Raw genomic sequence first — 13,193 nt, 5'->3', positions numbered from 1 at the left:
AAGAATGTTTTTGTGTGATCTACGATGATTGTGCCACATCTATTAGACATACACATTGGTGGTCGAAGTGATATCTTAATGAGTATGGACAGACCTAAAGTAGAATTCAGCAGATTATCGTAAATTTTTAAATTAATAACTTCTGAATACATAATGCTACCGTACTTCCAGAGTATCAAACTGCAGATCTAAAAGAGGGAATTCAGCGTGTTTATTCACATTCCTCAACAGTCTAATAATTCGCATGTATTTAGCATTTTAACTGGAAAAACTAGTTATTCCTGTTTAATTAAAGAAGATCACTACACATAAGATTAAAAAGGCATGTGGTAAATATTAGAATTTCGCGCACTACTGAGTAAGTATATCTCTGATTTCTTCTTTAGGCTATAAGTGAATTTTAGTAATTAAGAGTAGGAAAATGTTCATTAGTCAGCGATGTTGTATGAATTCTGATTCCATCAACGACACAGGAAGAAAATTGCCAGCAACAGTTATACATATATTCCAAAAGTCAATTTCACGGGCTCTGTGATGGGGGCAGAATCGCTTCAAACTTCGACAATTAATGACACACTAGTATTTGAAGATTAAACAGAACTAAAGCACACACCTTTTTGTGCTTTTGGTTTCAGTGTAACTGTATAGGTTCAGATCTTATGGTTAATTTCTACAGCTCTGAAAAATCCACTACAGGACAGAAATAGTAAACACAAAACGTGATAGGAACAGTGTCGTTCCGGTTATGTTTCAGTTAGGACCTATGTCACTCCCAGTGGACATCTGGCAGCATTACTTTCAATACCTGTAAGTTTTTCGGCGGAAAGGCGTTTCGTGGTAATTTGAAAATATACGAGTGTTGGTGTACCGCATAACTCATAAACATGTTTGGGGCATGTGAGCTAGTATTCAACACTATGAATATTTTTAGGTACTGTGATACATGCGGTGCATGACCCAAACGGGTTTTTTCACGTTTAGCTCACAGTTACCTCCTTAGGGGGTTTACATTTGGCAGTGTTTATACAGTACTTCCCTATGGGATGGAGGTGCGGATGGGGGCAAATAGAGATATCCAGACATCACAGATCAGTGATTTTTAAGTCATTTTAACTGAATAAACTACTTGATCAATTCAGTTGTTAGAACTCAACTACATCATTACTATGTCTTTGTACCAGACAGAACTGATATTGGTTTTAAACTTTGTCGTAAAATTTTAAATGGAATACATATACACAAATGCGACAGCTGTGTTGCACCTCGCATTAGACAAAGCCAGAAACATTAAAATATTTCTCTATAATCGTCATAATCGTCTTGAGATATTCAGCAATTGTTTACATAATTAAGATAATTCTCGCGGTGCGGAGTAACCGCGCTGTCTCAGGCGCCTTGTCTCGGTCCGTGCGACTCCCCCCGTCGGAGGCTCGAGTCCTCCCTCGGGCATGGGTGTGTGAGTTGTCCGTATTGTAAGTTAGTGTAAGTTAGAATAAGTAATGTGTAGTCTTTGGGACCGATGACCTCAGCAGTTTGGTCCCAAAAGACCTTACCACAAATTTCCAATAATGTAATTCTCATTTATTGTTCTGGCTAAGTAGCACAATTTTTTTAATCATCTTCAGATATAAGCAGTTACGTCAGCAACCCATTGTCCCTGCTCAGAAGCATAGCAGCACAGTACTCTGATATGAGTTTCTGAGTCAAGTAGGGTTGTCGATGCAACTACTTAGATCTGAAGACCGCTTGGAAAAATTTATCTAATTAAAAATGTGCAACTGAGGAGGAAAAATAGATGTGAATTGTCTTAATTAAGATATTTGTCTCTACTGTTTAATGGTAGTTGATCGAGCAAACAATGTCATCGCAGTAGTATACAATTTTAGTTATACGTGCAATAAAGCTACAGTTATCTTCTTAAAAACTGCCCTGCAGATTTATTAATCACATACTTTCGTGTGGGCTGAAACCTCATAATACTCAAACACAACATAAAGAAAAGGCAGACAACACTAAACGAAAGCGAACCAGACAGTCCGAGCGGTTCTAGGCGCTAGAGTCTGGAACCGAGCGACCGCGACGGTTGCAGGTTCGAATCCTGTCTCGGGCATGGTTGTGAGTGATGTGCTTAGGTTAGTTAGGTTTAAGTAGTTCTAAGTTCTAGGGAACTGATGACCTCAGAAGTTAAGTCCCATAGTGCTCAGAGCCATTTGAACCACTAAACGAAAACGACCTAAGACTGTTCCTGCAGAATGGTGTATTTTGACTTTAACGGTGGCAACACTCAAACTACAAACACTATTTGCTTCACAACGTCCGACACATGCAAAGAAGTGCAGTGACGCAGTAGTCAGACCACTGACTTCTGATTCGAGAAGTTAATGGTTCGAATCCCGTTTCGCCATCCAGATTTAACTTTTACTTGCTTTTCATAAATCGCTCGAGCCATGTTCCGGGATGGTTCCTTTGATAACGGCTTGGCATGTTTTCCTCACCATCCCTTCGTAATCGAAACTTATGCTAGGTCACTAATTACCTTGTTGTCGATGGGATATCAAACTAATCTTCTTCCTTCTCCCTGACGCCTACCAATTCCTACATGAGGACCCAAAGTTAAGGACAAAGAGAGACTCGATAAGTTGGACTGGGATTCAATAGGATGAGGTGACACAGAAAAGCCACAATCCGTGCTGCGTGTTTCGCAGACATAGGCTAATCTTCTGCCAGATGCTAGAACAGAATTCTGGATATGGAAAATGTGGAAAACCACTGATACCTGGGTTATGTAGTTTCGACGTGTGCCACGTATTCGTCGGTGCTTCTATGAGTATGATACAATATGTAAACAGAAGGGCATGTAGTATCATCGACAATGGCATAAAATACTGTCTTATTGTGTATATTTTCCTAGTACTCCACGTTGTACCCCGCATTGCCCAGGTATTTATTTCTTTCAATTATGTTTTATTAGTCCATCTCGTTACTCCGCGTCTCTCTGTCATTGCCCTCCTCCCTGTCCACCTCCTCCATCCCCCTCTTTCTATGTCCTCCTGCCCCTCTCTCTGCCCATCTGCTACTTCAACACCTGCTGCCCCCCCCCCCCCCCCCCGTTGCCCCGTTTCTGTCCACCTCCTCATCACCCATCACCCCCCTTATCTCCTCCTCACTCCATTTATTTCATCCCCCTCTCTGTCTGTCTCCTCCTCCAATACCACCATCCATCTCTTCCTCGCCCCTTTGTCCATCTCCTCTGACGCTCTCTCTATCCAGTTCTGTCCATTTCCATCTCCTCATCCCTCTGTACGTCTTTCCTTCCACCCTCTCTCAGTACATCTGGTGCTCCACCCTCTCTCCATCCTTCTCTTCCACCTCCCTCTCTCTGCCCATCTCCTCATCTTTTTTTCCTCTGGTCATCACCTCCCCCATCTCCCTGTCAGTCTCTTCCCTTTCTCTGTTCGTTTCCCCCCTCCTCCTCGGCCAGTCTCCTCTTCCTTCATATCTCTATGTCCTCCTTTCCCCTCTCTCTGTCCATCTCCTCCACCCTTATATTCGTGTCTATGCCCTCCTTGAGTTCTCTGTCTGTACGTCTCTTCCTCCCCCCCTTCATCTTATCATATCACACCAAAAGAAAATGGCTGGTTCTAAAGCCGACAGTATTTATTTCCAGGTAGTGAATAATATGTGTACCAAGTTTGGGTGAAATCTATCCAGGGATTTGCCAACATCTTTGTTGATATGTGCGAATGTCACACATATTTAACACATATTTAGTGAAATGTAGATTGGCAGTTGCGAGAAAAGCTTTTCAGCAGACGAGAAATTTATTAACATCGAATATAGATTTAAATGTTAGAAAATTTTTATGAAGATTTTGCTCTGGAGTGTACCCATGTATGGAAGTGAAGCATGGAAAGTGCAGATTAAACAAAATGATAATAGAGCCTTAAAAGAAAGCTATATGAGGTACTGACATTGAAGTGTTATTACTCAGTGGATGAATTCATGCAGGACAAACTGGAAATTTGAGATGGGGACAATGTGTTATCTTTATAGTGTAGTTATTTATTATAGTGCTATTATTTATTAATGTTAAAATCATTGTAATTGTTCTATAAATTTTTGACATGTCCCCTGTATTCAAACCAAATGGATTGCAAATGTATGTCATGCGATGAATAAAACACGATTCACAGTTCACTAACATGCCTAAGATAGAATGTTTCATGGCTACAGTTGTTTACTCCGATGAAGTAATCAATGACACTCTACTTCATTTGTGGTTCAACTTTGGTGGTCGGTAATGTGAATTACTGCTTCAGTTCTTCGGCTGACACAATAGGATCGGCTGCAACTTTTGGTTTGCCTACATCGAGACCATGCAGGTTTTTCCATAAGACAGCTGGTATTTCTGTTATTGGTTAATGTATGGGCATGCATGTTTCGCAGTTTCATTGCCTGTTCTGCTTCTGTTTGTATAAAATTATGACCGCCTGTGTGATCGCGTGTTGTTTCACTTCTCAGAGGGAGTACAACAGAGATTATACCTGACATGGATTCTAAAAGTCCTTAACAGAACTCCGTAAGTATGGGGCGTCATATGTCTACGCACAGGTCAAGCAATTCGCGCAAACAACGGGACGGTGTTTACGGGCATGAGGGCCTGGTATGTTTCACACTTGGTACAGGTCAGGCAAATTTGTTGGCCGAGACATCAATAAGAGTTAACCATAACGTCCCTCAAACCAGTGTAGAACGATTCTGACCTTACAACACGGACAGTTATCCAGCTGGAAGATGTCAAAGCCGTACGGGGAGACCTCAATCATGAAGCGATGCAGGTGGTCCGCAATAACATTCACGGAGTTCACTGATATCAGGATGCCTATAATTTCTATCATAGATCCCATGAAAGCCCAACTCAATGTACCCTATAGCATCATTCTGCCCTTACTGGCCTGCATCTTTGGCGCGGTGGGTGTTCCACGCAGCCATTCGCCTGGATGACGGCGTGAAGGATCGAACCATCGACCAAGTGTAGCTCGAAATGCGATACATTTGACAGGCGACACGTTTCTATCGATCCGCAGTGAAACCTCAGTGTTGCTCTACCCACTGCAATGTTAACTGACGATGTAGTTGGGGCCGGCCGAAGTGGCCGAGCGGTTAAAGGCGCTACAGTCTGGAACCGCACGACCGCTACGATCGCAGGTTCGAATCCTGCCTCGGGCATGGATGTGTGTGACGTCCTTAGATTAGTTAGGTTTAAGTAGTTCTAAGTTCTAGGGGACTTATGACCACAGCAGTTGAGTCCCATAGTGCTCAGAGCCATTTGAACCATTTGATGTCGTTGGGTCAACACAGGAACAGGTAGGGGTCGTGTGACGTGGAGCTCCGTTTTTAACAGTGGCCTTTGAAGGGTGTCCTCGGACACAATTGTGTCTGTACCAGCGTTGTAGTCTGTCATCAGACCTGCCACAGATCGCTACCTATCCTCGATTACACACTGGGGGATCCTCTGACTTCTACATTTTATGATGAGACGTGGTCGCCCAGTACCATGCGGCTTACTCGTTATTTCACAAGCCTTCAATCACTTTGCTTAGGTGCTCACGATAGTAATACGCCAACAGGCGACAAGCTTCGCCGTTTCAAAGGTTCTTGTTTCCATCCACAGTGCCACAACATTTTGTCAAAACCGTATAGATCACACTGTTCTACAAAAAAAACCTTTTTTTCTATTTCTGATAAAAAATATTGTGATTCTAGTTGTATTTTGAGTGCTGAATTGAAAACTGTTTTTGGTTTTTTTCTGTCAGGGATAGTTTATGAGTAATCGCAATTTTCAGTTTCTGATATATTGCAGCAAACGTGAGGTGAAATTCGACAAACAAATGAACATCTTTATGATGTTATAAGTTCATCACATTAATGGAGGGTGGGATCTAACATATAACACAGTAACCTTTGTGTATACACTTTGAAACCTTTATTTGACATGAGAAATTACAGAAAATTGACAAACAATGAGCCACTGCCTTGTAATGCACATCACTTTTTTCTCTAGTATTGTGAATCTTTCTTCTCTCGAATGATATTCCAGCAATAATCTGCTAAGATAGATGGTACCCACTTCCCTTCATAGCGCCTTTCTATGGTAGAAATGTCTTTATGGAATCTTTCCCCATGTTCATCCGATACGTCACTACAACTCTCTGTGAAGTAGTCCAGATGAGAGTCCATCATATGTACCTTCAAAGACATATTGCACCCCAAATCCTGATATGCTTTGATCATATCCTTCACCACTGCTTTGTAGTTAGTAGCTCTTCTTCTTCCGAGGAAGTTTTCCGACACCATCTTGAAACAGTCCCATGCTGTTTCTTCTTTATCAGTTAAACATGCTTCAAAATTTGCGTCTTTCTGCAGCTCCCTGATTTGTGGGCCCACAAATACACCTTCCTTTATTTTTGCAGCTGAAAGACGGGGGAATTTGGTAGCTAAATATGGAAACCCACAGCCTGTTGGATCCATGGCCTTCACGAATTGTTTCATAAGGCCAAGATGTGAAGCGGTGGAAGTAGTATATTTTCAGGAGGTACCAGACTTTCACGTTGTACATTCTTTTCGTCAACTTTCCATCTTCGCCTAGGCCATTTCTTTTTCACTTAGTGAGAATTTCGGTCTCGACTATGCCACTCGCAAAGAAAACAGGCATAATTTGTGTAGTCTTGTTGCATTCCCAGTACCATAGCAATTACCTTGAAATCTGCACATACTTTCCATTCTCGATGAAGGCAGATCTGGGTAAACAATGTGCCTCTTCGACTTTTTGTTTGTAAAACCCTGAATTTTTGTTAGACAGAAATAACAATCAGTAACATGGTCCTTAGGCTCCCTCCACACCATGGGAACAGCAAACAACGCCACATTCTCTTTACCTTTCCACCACTGAATTAGTTTGCAGTAACATGTAGCACAACAGAAATGTGGTGCCCATTCTTTATATTGGTCTCCTACCTCTACTCCAAAAAAATGTTTGTATGCTTTCTTTATGACTAGAGAAATTTTCTTCCTATTTCTGGCAAGTGAACTTCCCACAGATGTAGCAGAAGTTGTCCGGCTTATATCGACATCCACGATGACGCGGCATTTCTGCAAATTTAAAAATACAACTTTGGTAATACATCTGTATTAAATTAATAGTAGGGAACTAGAGGAACGTTAATGTGTAAACACAAGCAGTCGTTTTACCTTCAGCACTAGGGTCAATCAGTTTACACACAGGAACTAAAAAATTCAACCGTGCTCGGAAATATGACAGACGGTAATTTGTCAGCCAAAACACCCACTCTTTAAGACTGACACAAATTGCGGCTAACACCACTGTTGTAAACTCGATGCACCTGCCCCTAGGAGGCGTGAAGCTTTACTGCCGAGGCAGTGACCGGCTGTCGCCGTTCGAGTTAATGAGATGTTTCAGGTGGTCTTAATGACATAGGTGTGGCGGGGGATAACCTAATGATGTCTGATTCTTCCCACCTGCTGTTGCACAAGAAATTATCACCTTCTAACACTACTGGATGCGGCAACATACCCGTATTTCTCTATAACGTCTCTGTGTTAGCCATGAATTGTGAATATACGTATATATACATATTAAATAAAAAGTATCCCTGACAACGATATTTTGTTTACATATTTGAATTTCCCACGGTAAAATGGTATAGAAGCACATACTTTAATATCAGAAATAGAACCCATGTCGAACAGTGTCATTGGATTACCGCAATTGCGGCTCGCATCTTCTCTATAATGACTTCCCACCGGTGTCTTTTCCGCTTACATTCTTTCCTTACTGCATCACGAGCACGAAACACTACCAGGAGCCATTCACCCTCGCGGTGGACAGTGGACATATTGTTTTACCTCACCAGTGTACAGTGGTATGGACGGATGCGTGAAACCCATCTGGGTGGGGGGAGGGGGGGGTTGTTCTGGGGGAAGAGACCAAACTGCGAGGTCATCGGTCTCATCGGTTTTTTAGGGAAGAACGGGGAAGGAAGTCGGCCGTGCCCTTTCAAAGGAACCATCCCGGCATTTGCGTGAAGCGATTTAGGAAAATCACGGAAAACCTAAATCAGAACCGTCGTCCTCCCGAATGCGAGTCCAGTGTGCTAACCACTGCGCCACCTCGCTCGGTAAACCCGTCTAGGGATTGGAGACCATAACAACAACGTATTTAACGAATGTCACAAATATTTGTACACTCATTTCACCTGTATCACTAGCGAATTTCTTCCTGTAGTTTCGTTTTCAGGCATCCAAGTGTATATGATATCATATCTCCAGAACTGTGTCTCGTAAACTGATATAAATTTGCAGGTACATTTAATGGTACGTATGAATACTGCCTGAAAAACATGTCGCGAATACAGTAAGTAAGAACTAATGAAAACGACATCATGTCTGATGCGGGAGATTTACTGCGTAGACAGCAAAAGTGTAGAAAGGGATAAACTTCTACCGTTTCATTATTTTGTGGAGTTTATCAGCGAAAAGAAGTTTCGTAAGGTTCTGATGATGATGATTTATGGTGGAGGGAGCTAAACAGCAACGTCATGAGCGTCAAAGATTTGCAATTACGTATAAAGTTACTTGCAAGTCACTATGTACCCTCATTCTTAAATTGGATATTCATCCAATTTACTGGGTACTCGCCCGTTGTAGGCTTCACTTTTTTCCCACCTGCATCACCACCCCTATGATAGGCAGGTGTTTCTTACTTCGACAGCAGTTCTTTTCAGATAGTAAGTAATATCTGTACCAAGAGTGGTTGCAAACAGTACCACGGTTAAATACATTCTTATGTACGTACATTTTTATAGTGTGTTTGGATTAAGTTGTAAGTGCTCTATTACCTTAATTTAATTGTAACTTAACAATATGCTGTAATAACATACAGACACAAAATGTAAGTTTCTTGAATTCACTTGCTAAATGTTCGAGTTTCATAACTGAGTGGCTCAATTTTGTATTTGCCCCATTCTTAATGTGTGGTATTCCTGCGTACATTTTATGTATTTTGTGTCAGCAGGATATATAAAAATTTCGTCATTGTTCTTATTCCAGGTTCGTCGTACGACTGCAGAACACAATGAGCCCCATCGCAATGACGCAGTTCTTCTTCAGCGTCATCGTCGCTTGCATGGCGCTGTTTCAGGCCACATATGTAAGATTTTTGCACCAAACGGGACAATCCCAAATGATTTTTTTCAGCATAGAACACGAGCAATTTTAGTGATCAACAATGGGGCTTCTTAGTAAGAGGCGGGTGCAGATGAACAAAGCATTAAAACTGACAATGGAGAAAAGGAGCTTTCTACATGGTGTTTAATCATGAGTACCACTGCTTTCGCAGCGTGCAGCCAGCCGGCGAGGGCGGCTTCTGTACCCGCGGTCAGGGTGTCGGAACGTCCGCAGTAAATATACTACTGTTTGTTGCGTATGTTATTTCCAACATATATAACACAAACACTTGAAAAGAAAAGTTACGAATGTTTGTTAAGGGGTGACGGTAAGCAAACACGCTCAAAAATCCATTTTTAGATATTTGCTTATTTGGAAAGCTGTCTATTCCCCGCATAAAAAAGCTTTGTTTCATATAAATATCACAATTTTCTCGCGAGTTGTGATTTTTTTCCTGATGCTCTCTGCTATTTGACATTCAAATATCACGCTTTCTTTTTTCCTCCATGCAGTGAAATTCCTTGTATCTCATTTGCTGCTTGTGTTGTTTCATCGTAACAAGGTTTCCTACCTCGTATCTACTATCGATACCCTTCCTTCCGATCGTGTTAGCAATTGTTAAGTTTCCGACATTTTTATCGGGAGAGCGAGCAGGCCACGCCATGCATGCAACATCTTCCATTTCCAAGGAAGCATAAACCGATCTTGTTATATGATGTCGATCATTATCGTCCATCAGTACGAAGTCTGGGCCAGCAAAACCTCGCAAAGGCGGCACATGCCTGACATCATTTCCCATTCCATGAAGAGATGTTCATGTGGTGAACGTAATCCGTGCTCACAACACTAAGTGATCCACAGCGATATCGGTCTCTTTCCATAACGTCTGGGTCCCGAAATCGTGTTCCACGTTCCCTCCAGATGCGAATGCGTTGAGACTCACTCTACGGACCAAATCGAGACTCATCTCTGTAAAGAACAATGGCTCAATATTCGCTCGGCCAGATGGCATGTTGTTCCCTTCTGTGAAGACACATCTGAGTTACGTATACAGCAGGTTTCCTAAAATAAAGGCCACGCTCTGCCGAAGCCTTCTAGGCAATGTTCGTCTTGATAAAACACGTCCAGTGGAAGCTGCGAGGTCAGATGCCAGTTGTCGTGCAGTACTAAGGCCATACCGTCGTGCCCTTACATCCAAATAACGGTCCTCTCTACCTGGTATCACACAATCTCGGTCCTGCCGTGGTCTTTGGTGTATTGTTTTGGTCTCTCCAAATTGTGGCCACATCCGAGAAGCAACACAACGATTCACATTGAGCCTTCATGCCTCATCATTTTGTGATTGTCCTGTGTCCATTCTTCTTATGGCCCTCCACCACAGGGAGTGTGGAAGCATTTTTTTTTTGTGCCATACTGCACCGTCGGTGACTATACACAGCAACTGTCGATGTGGGACTACCCGGCAAACACTACCCTGTTTGGTAGGTGCCCTAACCTGATCGTTGACGAGGTTGTCCGTTGACCGGAATACTACTTTCCGTGCGGAAGACGATTATATGTACATCTGTTGACACATAGTATGATAATACAGTGAATTAGACGCAAGATACGGAAACAGCTGTTCGTTGCTTTAATTTTGGATACCAGTGAGTACGAAAGAGAACGTAAATTAGTTACAAACTACGGTGTGCACTCACTTTATTCAACATGTAAACATCACTACAGATATTCAGATTTAGGTTATGGTATGTCCGATATGCCTGGCATCATTGGCGATGCTGTGGCGCAGACGAACCGCGAAATTCTGGTTGACCCGCTGACGTGTGGGTATATCAATGTTGTCGATCACCTGCTGAACGGTTGTTTTCAGGTCAGCAATGGATTTGGGCTTACTGCTGTACACCTTGTCTTTAATATAGCCCCACAAAAGGGTGTAGCATGTGTTCAGATCCGGAGAATATGGCGGCCAATCGAGGCCCGAGCCAGTGGCCTATGGGTACCCCAGAGCTAGAATACAGTCACCAAAGTGCACCTCCAGGACATCAACACCCTCCTGCTTCAATTGCGACGAGCTCCATCTAGCACTAACCTACATTTACTGGAAATGGGGGTGACTTTGGACAATGGGGATGAAATCATATTCAAAAACCTTCATGCACTGTTCGTTAGTCACTTCCCATCAAGGATTATCTCACCAATTATTCCGTGACTACACATTGCACACAACGAAGTCACCTGTTGAGAGTGAAATGCTAATTCTCAGCCCCCAGACGCGTCAAATTTGCTTTTTCACAAACCCATACAAAGTAAAATGGACGTTTTCGCTCAAACAAACCATATTCACATCAAAAACGTGTTTGTCAATTTTGGAGACAATTGTGTTGGCGAAACGCCACTACTGTTCCATGCCCCTGGGGCTTAGTGACTGGCAGGTTTGAATTTTGTATGGGAAGAGATGCAAATCTTCAACAACAATTTGTAGCAGTGTCTTCTGGTTGTTTCTCATCTGTTGTGCATCTAATATGATCGATTTCCTGGGGATTGTCGGAAACACAGCGCTGGTTTTCTCGAAGTTTTCAGGCGTGTTCGCCCTTTTTGGACACCGAGACTGCCACCATTTTCGTCAAAAAACGCTAACCGTTCTCTCAAATTTACGAATAAAATTTTTGATTGTTAGCACACTAGAACCGGTTCTCTTCAGCTTCAACACGATCGCAAACTTCCTCTCAGCCACAGTTGCTCTGTTATTTTTCACACAGTAGGCCTCCACAAGCGCTATACGCTTGTGACATTTTCACGTGGAAGTGGCCGACAACAAGGGACGGGAGCAAGCACATGCTAATTCCCATCATGCCCCACATCCAACCGTGCAGTTTTAACGTTCTAACGCAAACCATTCAAAAGTTACGAGGAATTTATTTCATATAGTTCAATAATAGTCACTTTTCCTTGTTCATCTAGGTGCAACCATTTCGTCCGAAAAGGTGAAGTGAGGGTCAATTTGTCTGCCGCATAACCTTTTAAAATTCCATTGACATAACTGCGAATTCTCTGCTGGGTCACCTGGTTTAACTATTGTACTGCAGTTATTTTATAGGGTCGCAGCTCCATAGCTGTTTGAACAGAGCCATAGGAAATACCCATTTGTTGAGAAAGGCGTAGAACTAAATTCCAAGGAGATTTTCCAGAGCATGTCCGATGCTATCCAAAATTTCTTTTGTGATTACTGTATTTGGTTGTCTATGTTTCCAGCAAGAACAATTTCCGCACCAAATTTTTTGACTAATCGATGAATCGTACACCAATTAGGAAACCGAACACCAGGAATTCCTCTTGAAATAATTTCCTTACTGCTCACCCTGATTGTGTACACGGGCAAGAATCATAGGTGAATACTGTTTGGCGAATATAATATTTTGTATTTGCCCACTTTGCTTGGAACATTTCCACTCAACACGCTGTGTACCGTTACCTAACAAACACACGCTATCTGAGGAAGACTTCCGCAGAAACAAAGGCCTCGTAGCGGCGAGCTGGCTGCCGACAGGAGAAGAAAAAAATCGCCACAGGGCGGTTACGCTAAGCACTGATCGCCGTGTATTTCTTTGGAGTTCCATTTCGCGTAGTTTGTTCATTCTAGGATTATTTCATTTCACTAAACCCTGTTCTTATACACTCCTGGAAATGGAAAAAAGAACACATTGACACTGGTGTGTCAGACCCACCATACTTGCTCCGGACACTGCGAGAGGGCTGTACAAGCAATGATCACACGCACGGCACAGCGGACACACCAGGAACCGCGGTGTTGGCCGTCGAATGGCGCTAGCTGCGCAGCATTTGTGCACCGCCGCCGTCAGTGTCAGCCAGTTTGCCGTGGCATACGGAGCTCCATCGCAGTCTTTAACACTGGTAGCATGCCGCGACAGCGTGGACGTGAACCGTAT

At 42.7% G+C, this 13,193-nt stretch overlaps 1 protein-coding gene across 1 annotated transcript in view; it reads left to right on the top strand.

Annotated features, from left to right (window-relative positions):
* Positions 1-13,193, top strand: part of LOC126419486 (odorant receptor 43a-like) — a 69,843-nt gene that overhangs the window by 9,389 nt on the left and 47,261 nt on the right. The window contains exon 2 of the mRNA XM_050086674.1: positions 9,130-9,229. Coding sequence (XP_049942631.1) covers positions 9,130-9,229 — 100 coding nt within the window. The remainder of the gene's footprint in view (positions 1-9,129; positions 9,230-13,193) is intronic.

The sequence above is a fragment of the Schistocerca serialis genome, chromosome 9, assembly GCF_023864345.2.
Source record: "Schistocerca serialis cubense isolate TAMUIC-IGC-003099 chromosome 9, iqSchSeri2.2, whole genome shotgun sequence".
NCBI classification, from domain to species: Eukaryota; Metazoa; Arthropoda; class Insecta; order Orthoptera; family Acrididae; genus Schistocerca; species Schistocerca serialis.
Note: the sequence above shows the minus strand (reverse complement) of the source record. Positions and strands in the feature narration are given on the sequence as shown.